The sequence below is a fragment of the Bolinopsis microptera genome, chromosome 5, assembly GCF_026151205.1.
Source record: "Bolinopsis microptera isolate Bmic1 chromosome 5, MBARI_Bmic_1.0, whole genome shotgun sequence".
Lineage (NCBI taxonomy): Eukaryota > Metazoa > Ctenophora > Tentaculata > Lobata > Bolinopsidae > Bolinopsis > Bolinopsis microptera.
The window spans coordinates 14,996,411-15,024,290 of record NC_087076.1 but is presented as its reverse complement, the minus strand read 5'-3'; the positions used below and the strand labels follow the sequence as shown (position 1 = coordinate 15,024,290).

The following is a 27,880-nucleotide window of genomic DNA, read 5'->3' as shown; positions in this document are numbered from 1 at the left end:
TATTTTTAACGTTGCAAAACGTTTATTATTTTACGTTAGATCAAGGTTACCTTATCAACTATAAGCAACGTTCAAAACTCAACTTAATTTTAACGTTGTATGTAGGTTACATATAAAAACTTTGCCGGCTGGTATAGGCTTAGACTAATATTTTGAGAAAAAGCGGCGCGTGATAGTAAATTACGAGTATCACCCGTTAACGAGTGAGATTCGTCCAGTATAACCTGTTTATGCTCTAACCATAGCCCTCTCGCTAGTAGTACGCTTAGACACATGGCTATGTGAAAGAAGATGATGTAAAGATCTAAATGTTAAATTAGCATTTGCAAATTAATAGTATTGAAATCTCGCACAGCAAGTTATTAAAAGAATGTAATGAGAGTCGAGCCGAATTTATTGTTCAGTAATCACATATATCGTACCCACGAGTTTTCAGTTTACGAACTACGCGCAAGTGTGAAGTGCAAGCGCGAAAGCTTTAGTGCAATTTAGCTACGAAAATACCAAAACCCTTAAAATGCGATGCATTCAGTATTTAGAATTAATATATTATAAATTTATAAGTTATGTCAATCCTCTTACCTGGGGACCCAGGCTATTATGTACATGTTCATAAACATTAAGATTTGGCGATTAAAGATTTGGCGGAATGACAGGCTGAGCGCGGCCCAGTAACAATCCTCGGGATCGGAATTATTTTGGATAAATACTTTACAGCTTTGAGCTTCGAGTAATCTATTTGACGATGTTTGTTGTAGCGCGATGCACTACTGGGCCGCGCCGCGCAGCCAATAATATAATGCTTCTTGCAACCACTAGTGCTTTACTAAACATACTTGGTCAGTACCCCTGCGGTTTCTTTGCGTTCGCGACTATACCCATTTGTGATTCCACTGTGTGGACGCAGGTATGACAAATCATATATCTTCGTAAAGTACATCCTCTGACTAGGAGATCACAAGTTTAATCAGTTCTGGAGACTGTTCCTGGACAGAGTTATGACGGTTTAAAGCTTCCGCGCCGCGCAATAGCCCCAAAATGGCTAAAAATATACATCGTAGTAGAATAACTTTGCGTAGGGAATGCGCGAGCACGACAATATGATAGTTAATATTGATTTTCGGCATCCGGCACGATAGCCTAGTTGGCTAAGAGGGCAATTGACCGTGCTAGCTGAGGGTTCGAATCCCGGTCTGACCTTTATTTAGTTTGAACTGAAACAAGTTGTTTACTATTTTCATCAAAAAGCTTCTCTAGTGACAGTGTTAGGTTAATATTGATTAGTTAATTATATTAAAAGTTTTACTCTAGGATGAAATTAATAATTAGAAATGGCAAAGCAGCTATACGCAAAGCATCATTATACTACAATTTAATAGAAATAACAATGTCTGTCTCTGATTATTTTTAAATACAAGTAACAGACGTGAGCAGTATTGCATATGCATCGATTAGTATTCAGTTCGGAGTCGTCGCTATCAGCTATAGCATAGATTTTAAATTGCTGCTATAGCTGCAGATATGAGCAGTTTTAATCAGTCTGATTTGGTCCGTTTTGGGCTGGGCCCAGTTTGCCAAGGATTCTGTTTCTATCTGTTGTAAAACTTGGTGTGCCTTTAAGTGCCTCTCTCAACGACAATCCCTCTTTAGCAGTTACTAATACTTGATAGCTATATTAATTCTGCCTGTCATGGTGGGAAAGGAAGGTCAAGACTGCTTGTTTTATAACTTTTTGTTGGGACTATTGACATGTAGTGTTTGGAGAAGGAGGGTAACGAAGGAGCACTTTTTAGTTGTCCAGTGGGCATGACTGTCCACATCTGAAACAGATTTTAATGAAAGGAACTAAATAATAATACGGTTGAGTAAAATCAAATCTGAGACTTGAGTGGCGAGTGCAGTAGGGAAAGAAAATCTATAAGTGCATCTCAAACTGCTAAACTTGACTTACTGTTGAAAAAGACTGTTTGACTACACTTCAATCCACCAGCCTCTCATAATTTTCAATGTGTGAAGCAGCTGGCGTGAGTTTCGTGAAAATCTTTCATAATCCCAGCCTCCAGGAGTTGCTTTTATTTTGGGTCCTCTTAGAGCTTTAGAGGTTATCGATATTCCAGATTATGTCTGCTTTGTTGTCTGTACTTCCGGGGGTTGTATAAACCTGAGAAATTGAACAGTTCAATACCAGAGAGAATGCTGAAGACTTCGAAAGTTCTGCCAATATGTTTATTTTCTATACATAAATCCGAATTTGTCTCTTTAGTGGCGATTTTAGACAAAATTTACCTTCTTTCGGACTAAAATTTGAAACTGAATTGAAGTTTAAACGATTACCTCTAGAATGATATTAATGAATTAGTAAATTTATCATCTGAAGTCAAGTTATGGTCGATTTTGGAAGCTTGGATACGCTAAAATTATTAATTACATCAATATGATATCAATTATTGCGCGCGGCTCGGTTATATTGCGCGTGGTTGCTAGGCGCCAGCGGAAGAATTGCTTACAATTTTTTTTCCGTTCGGCAGAAAGACAATTGTGACTGACAAACATGTAGAAAACTCTCCCAGAACTTCTAGTATATTCTTTAGGGCGGGAAATACATCGTATGCAAGGTCCGTGATTATCCCGCCAAATCCGAATTTCTTCCTAAATATATCACAAAGGCACGTTCACAATTTTTGCGCGTTATAAACCGCTTCATTTTAGGTCGTTCTATAGTTAATCTCACTACTTCAAAAGGGTAAAACTGGTTAGAGAAGAACTGAACCTTTGGTTTCTTCACAAGTAGAAGCACTAAGAAAACACCCAAGTTGTCCATGATAGAGACAAGAAACAAACTTTCAAACTAAACAGGCTGACTGAGGTTTATTTACATTTGTATACCTATGGAACTGTAGAACTGTTGAAATCCAAAGAAGGTTATTGACATTGTTCTCTTGAGGGTGCTGGCATTTTACCTTATAATCATTCTGGAGACGGGAACGAGCATGTTACTGTTAACAAGAGTCAAAAATACCGGCAGGGCACTCATTTGAATTCCGTAAGTGTTCTGGGCGTGAAACATTGTCTTCAGGATAAGGAATCTGTTGCTCCAAGTTATCAACAGGATAAGAAAACGGTTCACTGAATTACTTTAAATGCTTTACTGTTTCGAGGAGAATTGGTATTTGGTGCACTACTGTTCTCAGGAGAAGGAAACCACCTTTCTACTACTGACGTATACATATAAAAAAAGATGAAAAATATTATAACAACAGAACCTTCTAGAAATATAATTTACATACATTGCAGGATACGTGGCCCTACAAGTATACCTAGTATATAGTGGTGTTATGAAACAATTCAAAGATATTACCATTGTCCACTCTCAGTTTTTAAACAGTTTTAAACGAAGATATATTATTTAACATAAAAATTTAAAATAGTTCTGTCTGGTAATTGATATACACATCCTGAAATAGGGGCGGTTAAATTGTGAGCTTTAATTCGAGGGTCAACATAAAATCATGGCAAATGGTATCTTACAAGCAATGGCAATATAACCGGGCTTTTTTAAAGTAATGGCTAGGGTGCTAAGTAGCTAGGGTAATAAGTAGATAGGGTAATAAGTAGATAGGGTAATAAGTAGCTAGGGTATCAAGTAGCTAGGGTACTAAGTAGCTAGGGTAATAAGTAGCTAGGGTACTAAGTAGCTAGGGTGCTAAGTAGCTAGGGTAATAAGTAGCTAGGGTAATAAGTAGATAGGGTGCTAAGTAGCTAGGGTGCTAAGTAGCTAGGGTAATAAGTAGCTAGGGTAATAAGTAGCTAGGGTAATAAGTAGCTAGGGTAATAAGTAGATAGGGTAATAAGTAGCTAGGGTACTAAGTAGCTAGGGTACTAAGTAGCTAGGGTAATAAGTAGCTAGGGTAATAAGTAGCTAGGGTACTAAGTAGCTAAGGAACTAAGTAACTAACTAACTTGGTAACTAGTAGCTAGGGTACTAAGTAGCTAGGGTACTAAGTAGCTAGGGTACTAAGTAGCTAGGGTACTAAGTAGCTAGGGTAATAAGAAGATAGGGTAATAAGTAGCTAGGGTAATAAGTAGCTAGGGTAATAAGTAGATAGGGTAATAAGAAGATAGGGTAATAAGTAGCTAGGGTAATAAGTAGCTAGGGTAATAAGTAGCTAGGGTAATAAGTAGCTAGGGTAATAAGTAGATAGGGTAATAAGTAGCTAGGGTAATAAGTAGATAGGGTAATAAGTAGCTAGGGTAATAAGTAGCTAGGGTAATAAGTAGATAGGGTAATAAGTAGCTAGGGTAATAAGTAGCTAGGGTACTAAGTAGCTAGGGTAATAAGTAGCTAGGGTGCTAAGTAGCTAGGGTACTAAGTAGCTAGGGTACTAAGTAGCTAGGGTAATAAGTAGCTAGGGTAATAAGTAGCTAGGGTAATAAGTAGATAGGGTACTAAGTAGCTAGGGTAATAAGTAGATAGGGTACTAAGTAGCTAGGGTAATAAGTAGATAGGGTACTAAGTAGATAGGGTACTAAGTAGCTAGGGTAATAAGTAGATAGGGTACTAAGTAGATAGGGTACTAAGTAGATAGGGTACTAAGTAGCTAGGGTAATAAGTAGATAGGGTACTAAGTAGCTAGGGTACTAAGTAGCTAGGGTATCAAGTGGCTAAGGTACTAAGTAGCTAGGGTAATAAGTAGATAGGGTACTAAGTAGCTAGGGTACTAAGTAGCTAGGGTACTAAGTAGCTAGGGTAATAAGTAGCTAGGGTAATAAGTAGCTAGGGTAATAAGTAGCTAGGGTACTAAGTAGCTAAGGAACTAAGTAACTAACTAACTTGGTAACTAGTAGCTAGGGTACTAAGTAGCTAGGGTACTAAGTAGCTAGGGTACTAAGTAGCTAGGGTACTAAGTAGCTAGGGTAATAAGTAGCTAGGGTAATAAGTAGCTAGGGTAATAAGTAGATAGGGTAATAAGAAGATAGGGTAATAAGTAGCTAGGGTAATAAGTAGCTAGGGTAATAAGTAGCTAGGGTAATAAGTAGATAGGGTAATAAGTAGCTAGGGTAATAAGTAGATAGAGTAATAAGTAGCTAGGGTAATAAGTAGCTAGGGTAATAAGTAGATAGGGTAATAAGTAGCTAGGGTAATAAGTAGCTAGGGTAATAAGTAGCTAGGGTACTAAGTAGCTAGGGTAATAAGTAGCTAGGGTGCTAAGTAGCTAGGGTACTAAGTAGCTAGGGTACTAAGTAGCTAGGGTAATAAGTAGCTAGGGTAATAAGTAGATAGGGTACTAAGTAGCTAGGGTAATAAGTAGATAGGGTACTAAGTAGCTAGGGTAATAAGTAGATAGGGTACTAAGTAGATAGGGTACTAAGTAGATAGGGTACTAAGTAGCTAGGGTAATAAGTAGATAGGGTACTAAGTAGCTAGGGTACTAAGTAGCTAGGGTATCAAGTGGCTAAGGTACTAAGTAGCTAGGGTAATAAGTAGATAGGGTACTAAGTAGCTAGGGTACTAAGTAGCTAGGGTATCAAGTGGCTAAGGTACTAAGAGCTGCAACAATTAAGCAAATGTGTTCAGGATAAACTAAGGACTTCCTGAATAGCCCTCAATTATATATAAAGGCTGTAGTCATGTGCAGTTAATACTAACAAATAAGCAATAGGCGTGTGTGTACTGTGTACTGTGTGTGTGGCATGTGTATGAACCAAAACAGTGTTTGACAATTCAGTCAAACACTGCACTGTACAAAATAATAGTTCATCTGAATGTTAACAGGTACATTTATACAATATATCATTTTATCAACAATGATTGTAAACACAGGTACTGTTATGTAGTTATATCAAACATTACAATATTCTACCAATTACATGCCTGCATAAGTACATATTAGTATTATATTACATAAATAATTATATATCGCAACCTTTAAAAGTGTCGCATATCTTTTAAATCTAATACTCTACTAACTAGGTAAGATAACTTCTGGCATTCTGGTTTACTTGAAAACCACCAGTCAAGAACAGCAGAAAAGGTGTTAAAGTAATCAAATACATTCCCATGTGATGTACCTGTCATTGTAAATTAGCCACAGCAAGTAATCTATCCAGGGAACTTCCAAACAGGAAAAAACATATTTTGTACATTTTTGTACATTTTTGTACATGTACAATGTACATTTGGCAAAAATCTGGTGGCCACGTACAAAAATGTAGTTGGACCCCCCCCGGCCCCCCCCCCCCCCCCCTTGATTATTTTGATGAACTGTTGTTCAAAGATACTAAAGACAAAGTAAAGTGCACAACCACAATACAAGTTAAACCTTGTAGATGTAAGATTGCCAACAAGGACGAACCTGGGAAAACAACTAAACACTGGGCACTGGGCAGTGCCTTAACTTTAAGACAATGAAGACCTAAATCTTACTTACTACATTCTATTGACATATGTCATATTATATATAGTAAGATAGTACACAAATACGTTTACAGCATGAGCTAGGCGAAGCAGAAAGATTAGATAATAGCTGATTTTACATTTTCCCGAGTATAGCTTTTGACTAGTATCTCGTACAATTACCAACAAGCAGAGGGTACCATTCAGAGGTTACTACAATTATAACGTGCTGGTGCAGTGGCAGCTGGGTAAAGATGGCATGGAGGTAGAAGAAAGTAACTACTAGAAACATCTACTAGAAAGTATACGCAGATTCTGCTACATGGATTGGAGTTCACTTGCCATAATAGCCAAACAGTACTATAGAGAGCACAACAAGCTATAATGAGATGGTTAGATAAATTTGAGGATTGCTGCACTATATAGGAACAGGACTATATAGTGACAAGCACTTTATAGTGACATGTGAGACGGCTGCAAATTTACAATATTTTGTACATCCATTCAGACTTATTAAACAATGATCTACATTCTACATAAATGATAGAATAATATCTCTCTGGATCATTATTAACCACCATTTTACAGCACTTCATTATTATCAGTACAAATGAATAATGAAGCTCGTATCTTGACATGTGAGTATACAGATAGATAAACCACCTAAATAGCCATATTTTAATAAATAAATAAATAAATAAATTCTAACATTTATTACACGCTTCGACATTAAAATATACCCAACAAAGATGTACATTTAAGTCATTCAAGCGATGATTAAGCTCTGAAATTCAACTCAGTACGTCAGAATAATTGTTTAGGGAGGATACTAGATACGTATCAAATGTAGATACGTGGTTTCATATATGTGGGTAATTGCACGTTTCAAACCAATTTAACCGCTGTTTTCAGCACATATATGGTATCTTAACCACATATTTGGTACACGAATTACAATAAATTGAATAAAATATGTGACTAATTGTTAACAAATGGTCGGTTTTGATCAATATTAACCACCAATTATCGACACCTTAGAACTTACAGTAATAATCAATTATGAAGCTGATATGACTATGGTATAGCTATAGCAATCAAATAAACCACTAAAACAGCCACTTCCGTACGCCATAATAATTGATACCAGGCTATATTAGGCTCAAAATTGAGTTTGTCAGTTTAAGATGCATTTAAAATGATCTGATAGGAAAACTGGTTCCCTACAAAATGCAAAAAAACCAAAATTAAAAATTCCTTATGTTAATGGTTTAACCGCTACGCGGCCGCGAAATTTGCGATTTTTCGCAAACCAATTTTTTGGCTTTTTGGCAGCGAAAAATAGCTCTTACTCTATGTCTGTTACACAAATGAGATAATATAATAAGTTGACTCCTTTCATATCTCCAAACAACTCTCAAATCTTAATTTATTTGAAAAAACCTTAATAGGCTATCTATAATTTAGCTGATTTTTGACATGAACCTGAGTTTTTGCCCCATTTTTAGGCAAATTTTTGGCCTTCCAGCCCAAATATAGTTGTGTTGCCGGCATTTGCCGCCCTATTCCATAACTCCATCTAAAAGCCTAGAGTATTCCCTACAATATACAAAAAAATCATCTTGGGCATTTTTTTTTAATTGCAGATTTTTTACCAATTTATCGGCTAAAGCTATGTTATTTGGGGCTTGTGCCCACTGTGCAGATGCAAGCTTAAGTATGATGGGGTATAATAGGCTATTTCAAATGTTAAAATATGATTCCATATGTGTTTAATACACGTTTTCGCACATTAACAGCTGTTTTTAGCACATTAGTGTTATCTTAACCAATTGTTAACCACCTAAAATAAACCATTTTATCTGCATATATTGTAAAATTCATGGCATTACCACTAAAGATTAACCACTGATAGAGATCACAAGGTTCACTGTCGAAATTTAAGGCAAGTCTGGACAAGTTAGCCAATGTCCACTAAGTTTCCCCAGATTTGCTGCTATTGCTGTGTTGTTTCCAGTTACCAAAAATAACTAACTTTCGACATAACATACACTGCTAATGAACTGTACAGTTGCAATTTCAAAAAATTACTAAGTACTAACCAACAACAACAGGTAAGTCACATGAAGGAGTGTTCCAAGGCAAAACCTGTCGGTATTCATTCTGAAAAAATGTCCATTAGTATTGCAGATCAGCTGGATCAATGAAGCTATCATAAGTTCTCATTGACTCTGTTAAAGCGCTCTGTTCTTAAAAGTTTAATTTATTGACATTTCCCTGATGCCAACATTTTCCAAGAATTTAAGTTTGTAAAGACTATATTGGATTAAATACAGAATTACAGATAGCTATAGATTATGTTTATGTTAAATTACAAATTAACCAATATTTATGATATCATGTGCCAACTTTAAGTAAGGTTTAAAAGCAAATTTTTATGAAAGTAGTAACAGAGCTTTTCATAGATCGAAGTATAAACGAACTTACGAATTATAATTATAAGTTATAAGTGATTAGTAAATACCTCATGATTATCAAATAATCTGAAGAGTAAGGGTTATCTGCTGATGCATGTTATCTGCTGATGAATGCCAAGGTTGTCTTTCACCGTGTGAAGTGCCGGTCTGGTGTTCATTCTAATTGAAGATTTATTGGTTTTACAGTAAATTAAAAGCACTTAAGTTTTCTTGCCACATTGATCTTTATTAAATGTAGTTCTCAACTTTTCATAACCAGCTGCACACATACAAGGTCTGAAGATAATAAAATTACAGAACAGAGCCATTTGTACACGTTAGTAGAATTACAACTTTATTGCAATGAGTAACAGTCTTTCGACAGACTATTACTCTGTTTTACTAATGAAATATAAATTAAAATCCGTTTTATCTAGATTTTAGTCATTGGACATTAATGAGCAAAAAACGATCAAAATAGGGAAGCTGCAAAGACTTTAAATTTGACATTCCAAACTGACCAAACACATGAAGTTCCTGGCAATAGTTTAAATTTGCACCATCTAAAGTCATTCCAAAGGCCCTGTAGCTGTACTTGAAAATTTTCATAAAACCGATATTAAACTAACGTTTTGACTTGTCAAGTCAATAGAAATAATTATTGAAAAACAACAAACGCAGTTAAAATGAATTTAATCAAATTTTTGTTTGACAAAACAGGTTTTAAATTCGTTGCTACTATACAGCAAGCAGCACACTTTTGTAAATTCCAAGCCGAAGTTATGCGGAGGATATTCCAAGATTGCAGATTGTAAAATCAAGCAAAACACGCGCACATCTTAAAATAAAAAACCAATCTTCGACTAAAATTTAACGAATGATACTTGCAGTTAATATAATATCGAATCATTATTTCACAAAAGTTATATATTGTTCAATACTAATTATTAAAAAAATGAACTGGGTATAATTTATGGTATTTAAAAGGTTGTTATAATGACAAAATGCCGTACAAATCGGCGCGTGGCTTTGTGTTTTCAGTTTACAGTTTAGTGATTTGTAACCTAAATATGATTGCAGAAAAAACATTTGTTACTTCCTTTTTGATGCAAAACCAGAATTATATATTTATATAATTCTAATGTAATGTAAGAATGATACTTGTGTCATATATTTAAAACCATATTACTACCATATTTATCAACACACAACATTGAATTGAACGCGTATTTGTCAATAACAAATAACAAAAACTATTATTACTCATCAATTTAAAACATAAATTGGCTCATTATACAAAAAAATCTTACAACACAATATAATATTAAATTGTAAGTGTTCAGTGTTGACACATAATTGATCGCTATGCTATTCATATTTCGCGCGGCGCAAGTGACCGTCCGTTAAACACACTCGATGCTTATAATGTATGCGTCTAATGCATCATTAATGGAAGGCGCGCCGGTGAAATTTTTGCGCGCGAATTTACGATTTAAACGAAAAGAAACTGCAGGGACGTTACTGTATGTACGAACTTTTAAAAGGTGTCGAACTGTACAAATTTTAAAAAGCTGTCGAGGAATTTTTACCGAATTTTTAAAAAAATTTTTGTTTTTTAATCAGTAATCACTTCAGTCCGAAAAATTTGTTATTTTTGTCCGGGAGGTTACATTTCAGATTTAAAATATTAACATGCATCCGCACGTCATCGTTTCTCGCCATTTTAACACAAATTTTTGCAATTAGCTTTTTATTATATATTTCGAAAATTTACGAGCGTGCTAAATCACTCTACAGTCGATCTTCGAAATTTTTCTAAAAGGCCCCCCGACACTTGAGACCAACTTCATTCGATGTATTTTCGGACGCTGATTCCGAATCACCCCCCATGACATAGGGTTAAAATGCTCCCCTAGCGAGATATTGGCGAAAAACTGTCTCGATCACGTGATATGACCATATACGGAAGTTAGTCTAATTTCTCGTTAGAGTTAGGGTTTCAGCATATGCTTTTGTTAGAGATTGGGTTAGGGTTAGGGTTGGGATCAGATTAGAGGGCTATGATTTCGAATAGTCATTCAGGGCCACCAAGAGAACGTGTTTTAAAAGTCACGTGACAGTCGAGTGTAGAGTGATTAATCATCATCCGAAAATTTATGAGGCGAATTTTTCCCAAACTAATCCCGAACTGAAAAAACGTGCCGAACTGTACGAATTTTTTACGACTTTTGTACGAACTGACCAACTATGTTACTAAATTGGCGATATGCACCATGACTGGGCCTCGCCGAGCTGTGAACATGAACAGTGAAGGATTGACATCGTGAATCAACGCGCGATGCGTTACTGTGAGTGGTGAGTGTGTCGCGCCGCGCATCCAAAAATGCTTCTCGGTATCCAATAATACTTTTCGGCGAAATGCACCACTGAGCTGTGAAAGATTGGCATCATGAATCAACGATGTTAGTAACTTGTATAAATTTCGTCGAAATAGTACGTGCCGCTTTCTTCCGATCCCGAAATGTTAAGGGTCGACGGTCGTTTACATATTAGTATTACGTAATCAGCTGAGGAGGTTGGGGTTTTCAAATGATTATTGATTACGCTAGTGTAATATTGACATAAATATAATAGCTATAATGGTAAAACTGATTACGGGGTATGTGAACGACCCCTCATTGTTAGTAATCAGTTCCATACATAGCTATTATGCTATTAGTATTATGTCACAATCACACTAGCGAGCGTAATAATTTGGAAAACCCCGGCCGGCGGCATCAGGCCCTTTATATAATTATAATATGTAAACGACCCCTTGATTAAATGATATTTAATATTTTGTTCCACTCAGCCGAATATTTGATAAATCGAGTGTAATAGTTGGGTGACTTCGACGAGCCGCGCAAGCTTATAGTTATATCATTTGCATTCTCACTTAAATTATAATTAATTTTCATACACAGTAAAAATTAATTTTCATATAAAATAAAAATAACAAATAAGATTGGGTGGGAAAAGACAGGCTGCTCTTACGGTCCCAGTAAAACACACACACACACACACACACACACACACACACACACACACACACACACACACACACACACACACACACACACACACACACACACACACACACACACACACACACACACACAGAGTTAGGATTACTGTTACTGTGATAGGATATGATATCTTGTGCTATATGTAGCGACGACATCTGACGCAGCGACATATAGCGCTAGATAGCGACATCTAGCACTAAATAGCCTGGACTGTCACGACCCAAAATTCTTCGCTATTTAGCGCTATCTAACGCTATTTAGCGCTATCTAACGCTATTTAGCGCTATCTAACGCTATCTAGCGCTATATGTCGCAACGACATCTGACGCTATATAGCGCTATCTGGCGCTATATAGCGCTAGATAGCGTGAACTGTCGTAAACTGACTTATCCCGCTATCCCGCGCTTGATGTCGCCTGCGTCAGATGTCGTCGCGACAGATGTCGTCAGATGACGTCAGATATCGCTAGATGGCGTCAGATAGCGTCAGATGTCGCGGCAACATATGACGCTAGATGACGCTAGATGTCGTCCCTAGAATTTTTATGAAAATAGCGCTATCTGTCGCCTGGCGTCAGTGCTGCGTGCTTAGCGTCATCTAGCGTCATCTAGCGTCATCTAGCGTCATATAGCGTCATATAGCGTCATATAGCGCTAGATAGCGCTAGATAGCGCTAGATAGCGCTAGATAGCGACATTCGAAAGGTGCCGTGCACTTAGCGACAATGTCGCTAATTGGCGTCATCTAGCGTCATCTAGCGTCATCTATCATCATCTGGCGATATTTCACGCTAGATGACGCTAGATGACGCTAGATGACGTCATATGTCGAATTTCAACTATCAGTAAAGGTCCTCTTCTTCTACAATGCACATACAAATAATGATTAATTGGTCTTATTGTCAATAAACAATATAATATCACCATTTTAAACTCTTGAATTTTTGAAGAATATTCTCTGACTGACCTTTATCTTACTCTCACTTACCTAATAATTCAAAGGATAACTAAAGCGAGGGATATGGCAGAGTTATTTCAACGCTACCAAAAGTCCCATAATCATAGTGAGGTAGAACCATACTCTGCCCCTAGCCCTCTCTCCCCTTCTGCTACTGAAGATCCTGGTAAGTTTCCATTTTTAAAGGGTATAGGACACAGGGGCGGCGGAAACAAGGGCGATAAACACAAGAGCGGAGAACACGAGCAGAGCTCAACACTCAGCAGATAGGGTGATATCAGTATACTTGTGCGGAGAACACGAGCAGAGCTCAACACTCAGCAGATGGGGTAATATCAGTATACTTGTGCGGAGAGCAGCCACCTAAAAATAAGAAATTAAGAAGGCCGATATATACGGTAATACTAATAGACGGTAGTGACAAGGACAGACGAACTGCTGCTAGGAAGTTGCATATTGGGAGTTTTCCTGTCCAAGGAGAGCGGAGTAAGGGAGAACTTCTTGTTCCAGGAGTCCAAGTAGTTGTTTGTCCGGTTTACATGGAAGTGGCTGCGCTCGTATTTTGCAGTTGGCTATATAATATGTTAACAGCTAAAGATATTAATTTATAAGTATACAAGTAGGTTGACGCTTATAAATGTGAACACCCACTTAGGAAAGTTCGACCCTCGTGTTCTACGTCCTCGTGTCCGGTTCCTATTTTTTAAGACTGTGGATACGAGGTCTTGCAAACTTTTGTATACCGATTATCGTTAAACTATCTCGTCTCTTGAAAAATGAAGATATTATTTTGATTTCAGCAATGTTTTTTATTTTTAGCTGATAATATTTTACGAATCAGGTTGACAATTCATCAATTATTTAACTGAAACTATTTCCTAGTTAACGACGTTGTTGATTATATAAAGAAAGTGAAGGTAAATCAGCCCAAGTTCCTGTCCAATGTACCCAAAGTATGCGGTATAAATGAAATGGAAGGTATCAAGGACTTCAGGCGCATCTTATTCAAATTAACACAGGTTTGTTTTTTATAATGTCAGCATACCAAAATTCTGCTTATAATGATAAACTAATGACCTAAATAAGGTCGGATATCCGAATCCAGTCGGTTAATTGATGATTTTAATCTTGTCCGGTTTCTACCAAAATACCGGATATTTGTCTACCAAAATACTGGACATTAAACGGCCAAATATGGTATAAAATGAACGGGATTCAAACCAATCAGTATTTGAGTCCTTATATAAAAGTAATCTGTACTTGGTCACTGGTTTACGTTCCATTACTTGCTTGATCAGCATCATATGATTAAAAACAGATGATTATACCACGCTCTAATGACCCACTCCCTAAAATACCTGCCATGTTATTTAAATGAAACATGTTTCTTGAGAATTCGTTGCAGATCTGTTTTATAAAAAAACGAATGCTGTGCAATCCAGTTCTAAAAAGTATGTTGAAAAGAACCGTTTTAAGTTTCAAAATTTATAACCGGTTCGGCTGGAAAAATCTGATCCGGTCGATTCCTATAAGCATTCAGCATTGTTAGTTTTAATTTGAATTATTTGAATAGTTTAACAACAACTGAGGAGGACTCTAAATAAGCTATTAAAGGTTCTTTATCCAGGATAAGAAGCGGTACCCGACTGTTGAACTGTTTCTGCCCCGATCGTGGTTAGACTTAGAAGCGGAGGTAAAGACCTTGAAGGAGAGGTCCCTCGTTCCTGTTATACCTCTTCAAAACTTAATAGATATAGCTCAGGAGAAGGTTAGTTACATACCAATCTCCGCTTTTTAAACCGTGAGTAAGAATCGGTAGTGAAACTATGAACATTTATTTTCGAGGGTGAGAAGCAAGCGTCATTGGTAAGTCAGTGATGACTGTAAGTCTATAGCGATAATAGAATTTACGACAATGAACAGTGAACCCGCACACTCCACAGTGTTTCCCTCACAGTGACTCCTCACATTGACCCCTCACAGTGGCTCCCGTACAGTGTTTCTCTCACAGTGATGAATCACACTGACCCCTCACAGTGACCCTTCACATTTCTCCCTCACATTGAAGCAGTGACTCCTCACAGTGACCCTACACAGTGACCCCTCACAGTTCCCCCTCACATTTCTCCCTCACAATGACCCCTCAGTATAACCCTTATCAGGACCCCCACTTTAAAGATAAAGATATCCTGGAAGCTCTGTTATACCTGCACATGACGGGAGAAGTACTACATTTTGTTGGGATACCAGGTCTGAAGGACTACGTGTTCGTGTCTCCCACATGGCTTATAGACGTTATCAAATGTGTTATCAGCCCAGACTTACAGAGCACACTGGATACTGGTCCCCTACCTGGTAGCAAGTACGTTCTCACTTATTAACTAGCAATTATAGTTGTCAATTCTTTATTAGCTTCAGTGTGAGTTGCTGTGAACCCATATTGGCAATTACGTGTACATTTTTAACCGTTCAGTTTATTTTCCGAAGATAAGATTTATTGGCTTATTATAGCGTTAATCTTTTTTCTTACTAATTTTACCGTAAGATTAATAAAATAATAATCCAATTAACGGGAGTGTAGCTCGCGCTCACTTAATTCTTGATAAATTATCAAACAACGAAAAAATTGAGTGGTGTTTGTAGGACAGCCAAATACTTTCTCCACGCTTTAGCCCCTGCTGCTGCACAAGTGCGACCTTGATTGACGATGTCAATCCGTCGAGATCGTTGCTCTGCGAAGCAGAGCAACGATCTACGACGATCGATGCGAAGCAAGAATGCTAGTTCGCGCGGCGCGTCGAAGCGGCGAAGTCCTCCAAGTGCGACCACGATGTGGTAAATAAACACGAAGTATCGCGACGTGATACAACCAAATATAACATTCATGAGAACAAGTCAAAACGAACAAGATGTACAGCTTTGTAAAGCCACTACCAATAACAGAGAGGCCTGCTTGAATTTATAGCCCTTCCGTTCGCGTTCTAGCGTGATAAAGTTATGAAATAGCTCTTGCTGGGTGGTACTTGGTAATGACTAATGGTGGTAGCGCGCAAATCTGTGACTTCTTGGACAATAAGTGCTTAAAATCATTGGTGACATAACGACTCAGGTTGAATGTTATTTTGAAGTTTGATATTTGAGAACGAAGTTTCCACAGTTATAATTAACGTGAGGCCCCAGTTATAAAGAACCTTATAAGGCAAAAGAACCGCACAATTAAGGCCCGAAATTCTCAAGAAATATGAGATTTGAGAGACGATCGTCACGTTAAAAATGTTTGCACAATTCGGAACATAAATCCGACTCTTACTTAAAAAGTTAAAACGAACTTCCGTCGTATGATCAGGGCCACGGAAGAGTTTCGAGGTTGGATGAGCAGCAAACTAGGGATTAAAAAAAGAAGATATCCGTTTAAAACCTGTGATTTACTGAAAAATGTCTATAAATAATATTTCGTAATGTTTTATCGAAGAGCTCTTTAATTGTCAAAAATTGCCCAACCAATACACTAAGTCATTAGTCAAGTGGAGAGTTGAACTATTCATTTTGACATGACGTGATTTTGTTCAGAAGATTTGATAGGTACCTTACGAGACATATTATATAAATGGTACGAAAGTCTGTGGTTTTTCGAAAAAAAAAACCATATTTTCGGACTACCAAATCATTCACGTCACCGGAATTATGTCGAACATAAATATGTCTTGTAATGTAGATGATTTAATAGGTCTCGCCACGCTTGTTCACTTCCTTTGACAGGGTAAAACTCACAGTCACAAAGAGGAAGCTGTCTGCGATAGTTTCACATTTCACAAAATTACGCAAGAAATAAAGTCGAAAATTAAACTACTAAACCAAGGGTTCGCATCGGTGCAATGCTTTGGATTCGAGCATGATCCGAGTATCCGCTTAAAGAAATGAGTGACTTACCCTAGTATCCGCTTAAAGAAATGAGTGACTTACCCGAGTATCCGCCTAAAGAAATGAGTGACTTACCCGAGCATCCGCCTAAAGAAATGAGTGACTTACCCGAGTATCCGCCTAAAGAAATAAGTGACTTACCCGAGCATCCGCCTAAAGAAATGAGTGACTTACCCGAGCATCCACCTAAAGAAATGAATGACTTACCCGAGCATCCGCCTAAAGAAATTAGTGACTTACCCGAGCATCCGCCTAAAGAAATTAGTGACTTACCCGAGCACCCGCCTAAAGAAATGAGTGACTTACCCAAGCATCCGCCTAAAGAAATTAGTGACTTACCCGAGCATCCGCCTAAAGAAATTAGTGACTTACCCGAGTATCCGCCTAAAGAAATTAGTGACTTACCCGAGCATCCGCCTAAAGAAATGAGTGACTTACCCGAGCATCCACCTAATGAAATGAGTGACTTCCCCGAGGATCTACACAAGTTCCTACAAACGGCTCCAGAAATTTCTGTAAAAAATAATATAACAATTGGGTGACAAATGTCCAAAATTTCTGGCAGCCCGTTTAATCAAAGATGGTCATTTAAAATGCAATAAATTAAACCCAACCAGAAGGTCCTACTTGATGGCCTGATTAAGTGTTTTTATTAACTCTATGGCCAGTGTAAAAAAGATTGCAGCTTTAAGTTTCAATTTTATAATGTATTGGACAATCTAAAAATCGGGTATAGTTTTCAATCAAAAGTCTGTTATTTTTGTGGTTGTAGCCCTTTAATATAAATGAAGTACCTTTGATTATACATTGAAAGAATGGTCGGCATAAGATTATTACAATAATACCCGAGGAGGGGGTAGTAGGTAAGATAATCATTGCTGATAATCACATATTGTAATTATAATTTGATATTATTGGTGACACCAGCCCTGCCAGGATGCCGCGAGATAAGATGATGACCCTCTGGGACGAGTTTAATCTGGATCAGGACCAGTACTCGCTACTCCAGACTCTGGCTACTTCCTTTGGACTGTGGTACGCTGAACAGGGTGGTTATGTGATTCCTACCCTTATGAGAGACGTAACTTCTGAGCTAGCGGTTGAGAAAGTAGCAGTGCTAAAAGGAATTTCCACGGTGTCCGGGAATGAGGTGCAGTATCATAATCTACCTTCCAACGAGTACCAGATCATCATGAAGTTTGTTTTTCCTCATAATATGCCCAAAGGTCAGTCTTAATTCGAGAGTTTTCTTGTGTTAATAAGTTTATTTCACTGCTAAGTTAGGAACATAAATTGGAAAGTGGTCATTAAACATCAGGTTTTCTAATAGGCAATAGCCCTCTAATTTTGGTATATTAATTATGAAGGTATAACTTATGTCATAACAAGATGCCCATTACACCCACAGGTCTGTTTGGTAGAATAACAGTGAGGTGCAGGAGACACTGTACACAGTACCACTACCACAGCACAACCTGTCTCTGGGCCGAGAAACACGGTGTCTCCATCGTCTGTCTCAACAGCACCGATGACTCAGGTACACACTTACTTAGGGGCCGTTCGCATATTAAGTTATCACTTTTTGGACAATTTTAAACCCTTTTCCTCCCTCCGTAATCGATTTTACACATAGTTAATAGCTATTGTGTCAAAACTACACTAGCGTAATCATTTGGAAAGCCTCCCTCCCCCTCGGTTGATTACGTAATATGTGAACGACCCCTTAGGTCTTCACTTAGATCATGCTTGTTGTAGTGTGTAAAACTATTTTCTGAAATGCATCAGAGCAAAGTTGAAACGCGCATTGTGTTGATGATTATTGTGCAGCCCAAAAATAATTCCGTTAGCTGAACTATCACGTGACCTACTTAAACTTTATTTTTGTATTATGGTCCACCACGTACGTTCTTCAGCTGCCATTTAAGCCAACCATTACCATATGCAGGACCTTCCTAACTCTTTAACTCTCTTTCAGGCGGGAACTGTTTAACAATTTGCACTAGATCTGTCAAAGATAAACTTCTTCCACTGTGGCGAATGCTCTTAGCATTTTTGAACGAGGTGACTATCAATATAAAACTTATCGACAGTAAACTAATTACCTTAAAGTAACCATTAGCATATATTTGTTATGATTCCCGCCCTTACGTAGGCATAACCAGTCTTGTGGGGTCTAGAAAACGTTTAGTTAGAACTGATAATGCTGACAAACAAAATTATAAGTTTATAAATAGCACGGAAAGCTGAATTATGGTCAACAAAACAGTTGACCTTAGTAAAAAAATAAGATTTGCAGTTATACTAGGAATCCTTAGAGAGTTACGGGCGAACGCCCTCTTTCCTTTTAACTTTACTACCGTCATTGTCAACTGGTCGCCGACGTTTCGAATTACCGGAATGCCATTTAAGGATTCAAATTTAAATTTTGACAAACTTTATATTTTATAATCAAAATAAACGTCATCATACGACGGGACTAGCAGTGGCATGACGACTGCCCCCTCAGACCCCGATATGTGGTTGCGCGGCACCTTATTATGAGGGGGGAGGGAGGTTACTTTTTTTAAATGTTGAATGAAAAAACATTCTAGTAAAACTATAATTGACAACTATAATTACTTATTAGGAGTAAACACCGTACCACTGTTACCCCGTTCACAGGAGGACTATAGTGCAAAGAAACTGCTGCTTATAACTGCTGCTCACTGCTGCTATGGCATATGGGCGCGCGCGCGACAGCAGCAGTTAGCAGCAGTGAGCAGCAGTGAGCAGCAGTGAGCAGCAGTGAGCAGCAGTGAGCAGCGGTTAGCAGCAGTTTCTTTGCACTATAGTGCTTTACCTACCCTATAATTAGGATTAAACACTGCATCACGCACCGTTTATGTGCATGACAGATACTGCGTCACAAGTTAATATGCTTTGTAGTTTGTACATCCTACTGTCTGGTTCTATCATAACTATTCGGCGAACACCTTTTGAAAACTTGCCACTGAAATATCGAAATGACTATATAACTACACTGTAAGCTCAAAATTTGGAGGCTATAAGCATTTAGTGGTTATGATATAGACAGATTGCATTACGTACCTACAGGTTATTATAGGTACTCGACAATTGGCGTCTATAAATTAGTACAGAAGTTGTCATATTGCACATCACGAAAATGCAGTCTAGTCAGGACATAATGATAAACTGCCATTTAAAACCTAATCGGTCACTCAAAGCCGAAAGCATTATGACTCGTAAGTCGTATAGCTAGGTTTTTACCAAGCCAGCAATGCCCTGATTATACCTACATCTCTATAACATATGTTTCCAATTAAACGCGTGGACCCCACCCCTAACCATGCAGTTGTGGTCTGTGGGTACGGAATTGATTTCTTCAAGATCAAGAACAGTTGGGGATACCTATGGGGACGAGGGGGATATGGTTTCTTCGACTGCATCCAACGTAACCTGTGCGCTGTGTCTGCTTATAGAATGAACATTGATTGGAAACCTAACACTCACTAGGATGTGTGTTCTGACACCCACCCTGCAGATCGTACTCCGTGCATCCACAACAACTTGCTGTCAGAGAGTAGCTGCAAATCTAAGGGATGCTGCTTCGACACCAAGGCAACAGGTAGCAAGAAGTGCTTCAGAAAGGGACAAATCACGATATACGACGGAGCAGGACACAAAAGAGTCTTGTACGGAAACACGCCACACTTCGCTGATCTAGGGTTCGAGAGTAAGGCTTCAGTTGAGGTACAATCAGGACAATGGAAGATTTACCCGTGGAATAATTATGATACAAGAAGAATTTCCCAGATCATTACAGCGACCAACGGGAGGGTTTACACTGAAGTGCAGTCGGTCAGGATCCTTCTATGAAGATTATTACCATTTAATGAAACTTAAAATGAAATGATTTCATAAATTGTTTTTTTTTTGTCAAATCTATTTTTATTTGAAAAATATGACATTACACACAAGAACGTTGAAGCGTGCACGGGCAGGATCAGACCAAGACAAGCCCTGCGGGCTCTCGCGGAGGGACTGGTACCCGGCCGCTCCCACTATGACTAAATCGCTCGCCTCATTTTTTTTTAAATCTTGTGAAAAGGCCCTGAGGATATGAAAGTAATCTGAATCGGTGTATTTAAATTTTTGAACGCTGATTCCGAATCACGCGCTTTCTAGTTAATTATAAAGCAACTACTGCTCAGTGCTAACCATGTTGATGTTTCAGATAGAAGAACTGTTGTCACAGTGGCAAGGTTTACTCTTCTACCGGTACTTGGTATGTCCCCACTGTTTCCTCGCTAATGAGACCGAACCGTTTCACTTTCTCGGCGAGTGGTACAAAGCCAACATAAACCGCCTACCTGAGATCGTCAAGATTGCGTGTCCTGTGGCCAGAGGAGCAGTTAGAGTTCACCTCAAGCTACTTTATCCTCCTAAAAGTGAGTGCTCTGATTTTAACATCAAATTTTTTTCCTCTCAGATAAATAAAACATGCGAGAAGCCTTCGCATTGATGGCAATAAAACAAACATGACAGTTAAACAATAACAAAGTAACAAGTTTTACCCCCAGACGCCCACGTGCAGCCGACCCAGGTATCTGAGAGTGAGATCCAGTTAGTAGCTGCCACGGTCAGCGAGCACTGGACCCTTCTAGCTAACATTCTCGGCATCGTGGAGGACGAATTTACCAAGTTCTCAGTGAGTATCACATCCATAGTTCACAATCGTAAAGAGTTACTACGATGTCATGATGTACGAGATGCGATTGCGAAGTTGGAGTACGTGATCATGAATACGTGATCATGAAATTGGAGTACTTGTACAATTTGTCGATGAGATTCAAGACAATTATAATCGAAGATACAGATATCTTCGATTAATTTTCTGTTCTTGAATCTCATCGACAAATTGAACACGTATATTCCAACGTCATGATTGAATGTGAAATTAAAAAGGCCAGTACTCTGAAATGACAGAGAGGGAGAATGTGAAGATATATTATAAAGTTATAACGGTCTGCTCTTCAGGTGCTCAGTACGTCAGATTCAGAGAGCCAAGTTACTGCGATGTTGAAATATTGGGTGGAGCAGAGACAAGAGGATGCCACTAGTGAGGAGCTCCAGAACGCTCTCAAAATTCTGAACAAAATAACATGCCCACCAGGGGACGAGGACCAAACGGAGAGGACGGAAACCATAGCAATAGCAACCAACAAGAATGAACTACCAACGGTGGCCGTAAACTTATAACCATGGCTACCAGCGGACTGTTGCTTAATAAAACTTTAACGTTTAAATTATCTGTCGTTCTGCAAGTTCTAGAATCTAATGATTAAGATCTGGTGGCCAACTGGGCTTCAACTTCAGTGGTGTTAGCGTAATAAACTGCCAGTTTAGCAGTCTACCAGTAAAACTAGGTTCGTAACATTGCATTGCTCCTTTATTTCACGGCAGTGATCAGGGAATTATAACTATGTAGTTGCATTTTTCAATGCTTATTAGACAAATACTGACAAACTAACTAACTGGGAAAGGAGAGTTCTGGAAGATGGGGATCGTCATGATGACATGATCTGTTGTCGATTTTTATTTTTTGAATACCACTACCAGATCTTGGTTAAATGTGTACAGCGCACCGTAGATCAGACTTCTTTTAATCACATTATTTTCACTCTACAAAAGAAATTCACGTACCTATAAGTATGCCCGGTATTTGAGTGAGGCTTCTGGTTGGCCGGCAGGGGTGTGTAATTGTATTTCCACGGTCTTTATTATATTTTGACTTTAGTTTGTGGCGCTGAATACCTTAGCGTGAAAAAAGGGGCCTGGTTAATTTATAGTTTTTCCATGGTTTTATACGGCTACCTGTTAGAGCACACTACTTTTCAAAGCCTTTGGTTTCCTTGGTCCTGCATTGCTTAACGACTGGTGCATGTATAGCGAATAGTACTGCCTTTCCATGCAGTAGGTTAATGCAACGCAGACAGAAAAGCAACAAAATCAATAAAACTTGCTAATGCTATTTATAGAGGAAGTTAGCAGATGATGGAAATGTAGCCTCCACTTTGCACACGATTATATTACGCAATTCTTTTTTGTTTATTCATAATGAGCAGTTGTTGTTCGACGTTTCGTTAATATTTGATATCTTTTAATGCCCCCATTTAATTATTTGTTGACTACTAAACATGGATTATTATAGTTGAAGTTATATATGTGTTGCTAATTTAATTGGTATTTGTTTAGAAATGCTTTTTCGATAAGTTTTGTGTCTATGTACATTGTGTTCGTAGCTGTGTTTCTCTATTTTACTTTTAAAAAGAGGATGTACTTTTATCTTTGTTGTAATAATAAAATTTATAAAATAAATTAAAGCTGGTAACTCAACAATTCAAACACATAGATTTACGGGGTTATACCCAAAAGCAATTGTGCAGTTATCATCTGTAATATATAAGTGTAATTGCCATTTTTTCTAAGATTTTCTAAAAGGACAACTAAACGAAGCGGCTGTAATTACTTACTTAAGCGATTCATTTAACAACACAAAGTTCTCCGCCCCATAACTGGCTCATTAGTTAAAATATATAATTATACCAGGCTTTAAATCAACACAACTGCAAGTAAAGGCATATCTTATTGGTTACGAATACGATTCACGCGGTACGGCTGAATATGAGCACGCTTTTGTTCACCATAAATATTATTTGAATTTCCCGGGAGGCACATTGTAGCAAAGCACCGAGAGAATGAATTTCACGTCATGACCTGACCATGACTAATTGACGCTTTATTTTGTATATTTAACTTTTTAAATCTTTCCAAATTGATTTAGAAAGATTAAAGCAATGGCAGCATTAATTATTTCATCATTTTATAATTGAATTGTGCACAGTCAAATTTTCGTACGGCTAAGAAGATGCACTGTTTAATTATGCACGTTTTGGCAGTTTAAGTGCACAGTGTGAATCATAACCGATAAGGAAATGACAAACGATCCAAATCTGTAAAAGGATGCAAAAAAGGATTATTGGTTATCACTATGATTAGTTTGAGCCTGTCTTCTGATTTCTGCAAACTTTTTGTGCATCCCAAAGCCACGCCATTTAACAGGTAACGCACTTATTCCTTGTAGGTATTTTATGCAAATTTTGGCATAAAATGAAACTAAAGTAGCTTCAGCTGCGGCCCAAAACTTTGAAGAAAACGAGTTCATTGATTCTTCTCCCTTCTCAACAAACCACAGGATAACTAAAGGAAAACTATAAGTCAGCACCTGCCTGGTACAAGCAAATCGCATCCCTATTTAAGCAAAAATCAACTCTGAAATTTTTGAGAAAAACTGAACCATTGTTTCATGCGCGTGTCATGAAATACAGTATGATAAACTAACACATAAAGTTAAACTACATCATGATAAACTTATGCCATGGTAAATTTTATCATTTTTCCTTTAAGAAACCATAAATATCATCCATACATATAAGATTCAAATTCGAACACATTCGATCTAACATCAAACTAAAATATTGAACTATCTGAGCCGGAATGAAGCTGCAGACTAAACATATGATATGAAATAATATGAACATACAACCGAGATATCTTAGCTATTCAACATCTTCTCAGGTAAATATATTTCAAATACTCTCTCACATATGTCATCACAAAGCACGGTAACACGTATAAATTTTATAGGCGATATTATAACAACAGTGCTAAACGTCTGAATCTGCGACCTTGTTGTCAGGTATGTGTTCGTTGCTCTTGCTCACCGAGTTTTTGCTCATCTTCTTGTTCAAACTCGGTTTTCTTTCTCCGTCCTGATTTTGCTGTTAAGGAAAAATATTCCGCTGTTTTTTTTAAATATCTGGTACATTTAAAACATTTATTTGCTTCTTTCAAAAGGATATGATGTTCGACTGTTAAGTCGTAATAAAATTTAATCCATCCTCCGTGTCGAGGAATGAAACCGTCCAAATTTATTGGATTTTGAAACCCGTGTAGTGTCGTGTCGGGGTCGTTTTTAGTCGTTTTATCAGTGAGGTGTTGAAGTGATGAGAATGTGTTTTCAAGTTTAATATTGAGGTAAACATTGAGGTAAATTTGAGGTAAAAGACAATTCACAATTATCATAATTCACAATTGCGATACACAGGAATAGCAACCGGGAACATACGAGCTAAGAAACGAAACGTATCAACCTTTCAACAACAAACGAAGTAGATATATCGTGTTAACTAAACATACCGAGCGGTAACAACAACGCTTAAAGTAGTGACAGGTCAACTCTTCAGTTCCAGGGTACTGGGAGGGTTGTGTGGGTTCCCCCTCAATTGTGTGGGCTCCCCCGTACATACTCCCTTACACTGTAATACTGATAGTTGTTAGCTACAATAAGTATACGTCTAACATTGCTGGGTATATTGCTGCTAGTAAGTTACAACAGTGGTCCGAGCTGCTCGGTAGCCAGCTACTTATTATGAGCAGCTTCCTTTTCCCAACAAATCAAACAAAAATAAGCAGATTAAGTTAACTTGGTAAAGAATTAAATCGGCAAATAACGAAGAAAAGAGTTTGCCGAACAATTTTATTTTTATTAATTTTGAGGTAAAACAAACTACCGCTGACTAACTAACATGTGCAATATTGCATGCAACTACCGCAGAACATCTACCGCTGACATTGATAAAGAAATGGTTAGTATTTAACGAAGAGATAAAAAAAATTGCGATGCAGAGAAAATGCAATAAGCAGGAGTAGGATTAGATCTGAACTAAGTGGCAATCATATTTATATCGATTTAGTAACAAAGTCATTTTCAAAGCAGGAAAATAACCCTGCAATTGACACTCATGATACAATAAAACCGAAGACGGATCATATTTGATATGGTTATTAGTGGCTATGTAGTAAACTCCTTGCTCCTCAGGCGCGGTCATTTAGTTGAAATGAAATACAATAGGACATATAAATATGTATAATGCATGAGCTCTGTAGGAATAGGATTACATTCAACGATTAAAGAGATCGTTACATATTAACAAAATGCTCTACATTTAAAAAACTTACTCGATGCTGCTTCAGTACCTACAGATTCATTCGTATTTTACCATACTACCAAGCCGAAGCGCGAGATCTTAAAAGCTATTATTATTAAACCCTATCGGCACTAATTTGGTCTTTTCCGTATCAAGCGGTCGCACTATGAGTCACTGGGTTGGCCTACCTTGCGTGATAAGCTAACCATATTTGCATAAATAATTACCTGACAAGCCAGTCCCTATTAGTATCATATGCGGCGCTCTTTTCAAGCTTCTTCTGCTTCAGCATACGTGAGAGAAGCCAGCAAGAGACTAGCAAGCTAAGTAACATGAATCAGTTCAATCATCTTATCTATAATTTTATGAAGAATGATCACTGGAAAGATCAAAATCTGACTAGATGATAAGCTTATTAATATTGGTAATACTGATCTAAAGAGTAAGATGAGAAGTACGTACGGTACCCGGCCTTAAGTAGGTACGGTTGAACCTTTCCCAAAGTTACGTACTGTACCTTTCCTATTGCGCGGTACAAAAATGGGAAACATTTTAATTTTGTATTTTATCTAAGTTGCTGAATACGAACGTATGCTGCATAAAACTAAAAGTTGACAAAGCTTATTTCGTAATCTCGTGATTAAACAAATGCTGTCGAGTGTCGACTGCCAGCGTCATGGCAGTTAAATAATTTTGGATCAGAGTAAACATTTCAGAACAGCAAATAATTTTTAACTCGCCGCGAATTCAAAAAATTTGCTAAATTGTGGCTTTTTTTATAATTATACCTTATGGCTCAGTTGCAGTTTTAAAAATAAAGGTACGTACTGTACAGCCATTTTCAAAGGTACGAATCGTATGTACTTCTCTTCTTAGATACTGGTAATATTTTTCCATTCATAGTCAGAGACAACATATAACAGTAAGTGCGGTGGGTGCGGAATCACAGTCATACTATTGACCCAATTCCGCACTTTTCCGCACCATCGACCGATATTCGTTCTATCAGATTTATAGTTATACACTTGGCCTTGGTACTGCTCTGGACAATAAAAAAGATTGACATGTCCATAACTATGATTAGGGTCAACACTTTTTCATGACGTAACATCAAAACCTTGTTTGAAAATCAGGGAAAAAACATATTTTAGAACGATTTTTCCTCAAAAAAGTATTCCCAGAAAGTTCATTATCGATGGATATTATTATTATCAGATTGTGAGTAATACTATCGATAATTCAGAAAAACAAAAGAGGATGAATCTTGGCAACTCAATCTGGATCGCAGTAAAACTAACAGGCTGCGATGAATAGATACTTGCAACCTCATGGCAAGTGGCAACATCAAATACATAATATTATAATAGGCTCTGTTATGCATATTTTTTACATTTAATGCATGGCACTGTAGCTTATAGTTTTACACACATAGTGTTGGAATCTAATATTGTAAATCATAATATTGAATACTCTGCATCAATTATGCCCATTACCAGCTCAACTAGCCCCAACTGATGTCCTACCCATTTAATTGTAAAATTTTCTATTACTATACAATTACATGAGGGTAATTCTAGATACATTTTGAATTGTCAGGACACTCAGCGTAAAACATTGATCCTGTAAATTATTTGTTGTGCTAAACTCAACAGTTAAGTCGTGTAATGCAACGCTATATTAATATAGTTATACTACGCTGTTTAATGTATTAATCCAACCGAATTAAGGCAGCAAAATTTGGAGAATCGTTCAGCTAAATTACAAATTACGGTGTTTCTGTTTCTAATTTAGGTTTGCCAAAAGGTGCGGAATCGCACTATTTGCCAAATATTTGTCCATAGTTACTATAAAAAATAACCCGGCGCTCGTTACTTTTGACTTCGCAAAGCTTTTCCAGGGTAATATTTCAAAAATAAAGCGCGCGCGTCATCGATGTTCGAAAAAATTTAGACGTGTATGACTATTATATAATATATATGGTGTATTACTATTATTGATAATCGGAATCCGTCAATAAAGCTAACCCAGGAAAAGTTACC

At 37.6% G+C, this 27,880-nt stretch overlaps 2 protein-coding genes across 3 annotated transcripts in view; one reads left to right on the top strand and one right to left on the bottom strand.

Moving 5' to 3' along the window:
- LOC134816092 (malignant fibrous histiocytoma-amplified sequence 1 homolog) overlaps window positions 1-23,117 on the top strand; it is a 38,525-nt gene extending 15,408 nt beyond the window's left edge. The window contains exons 5-14 of the mRNA XM_063824834.1: window positions 12,915-13,036; window positions 13,753-13,889; window positions 14,498-14,638; window positions 15,033-15,232; window positions 17,728-18,017; window positions 18,200-18,328; window positions 18,767-18,852; window positions 21,026-21,239; window positions 21,372-21,499; window positions 21,829-23,117. Coding sequence (XP_063680904.1) covers window positions 12,915-13,036; window positions 13,753-13,889; window positions 14,498-14,638; window positions 15,033-15,232; window positions 17,728-18,017; window positions 18,200-18,328; window positions 18,767-18,852; window positions 21,026-21,239; window positions 21,372-21,499; window positions 21,829-22,050 — 1,669 coding nt within the window. The 3' untranslated portion in view covers window positions 22,051-23,117. The remainder of the gene's footprint in view (window positions 1-12,914; window positions 13,037-13,752; window positions 13,890-14,497; window positions 14,639-15,032; window positions 15,233-17,727; window positions 18,018-18,199; window positions 18,329-18,766; window positions 18,853-21,025; window positions 21,240-21,371; window positions 21,500-21,828) is intronic.
- Window positions 22,963-27,880, bottom strand: part of LOC134816091 (plasma membrane calcium-transporting ATPase 4-like) — a 44,319-nt gene continuing 39,401 nt past the window's right edge. Inside the window, exon 14 of one of the 2 annotated variants that reach the window (XM_063824832.1) lies at window positions 22,963-24,623. In XM_063824832.1, coding sequence (XP_063680902.1) covers window positions 24,519-24,623 — 105 coding nt within the window. In that variant the 3' untranslated portion in view covers window positions 22,963-24,518. The remainder of the gene's footprint in view (window positions 24,624-27,880) is intronic. The other variant, XM_063824831.1, reaches the window with a different exon arrangement.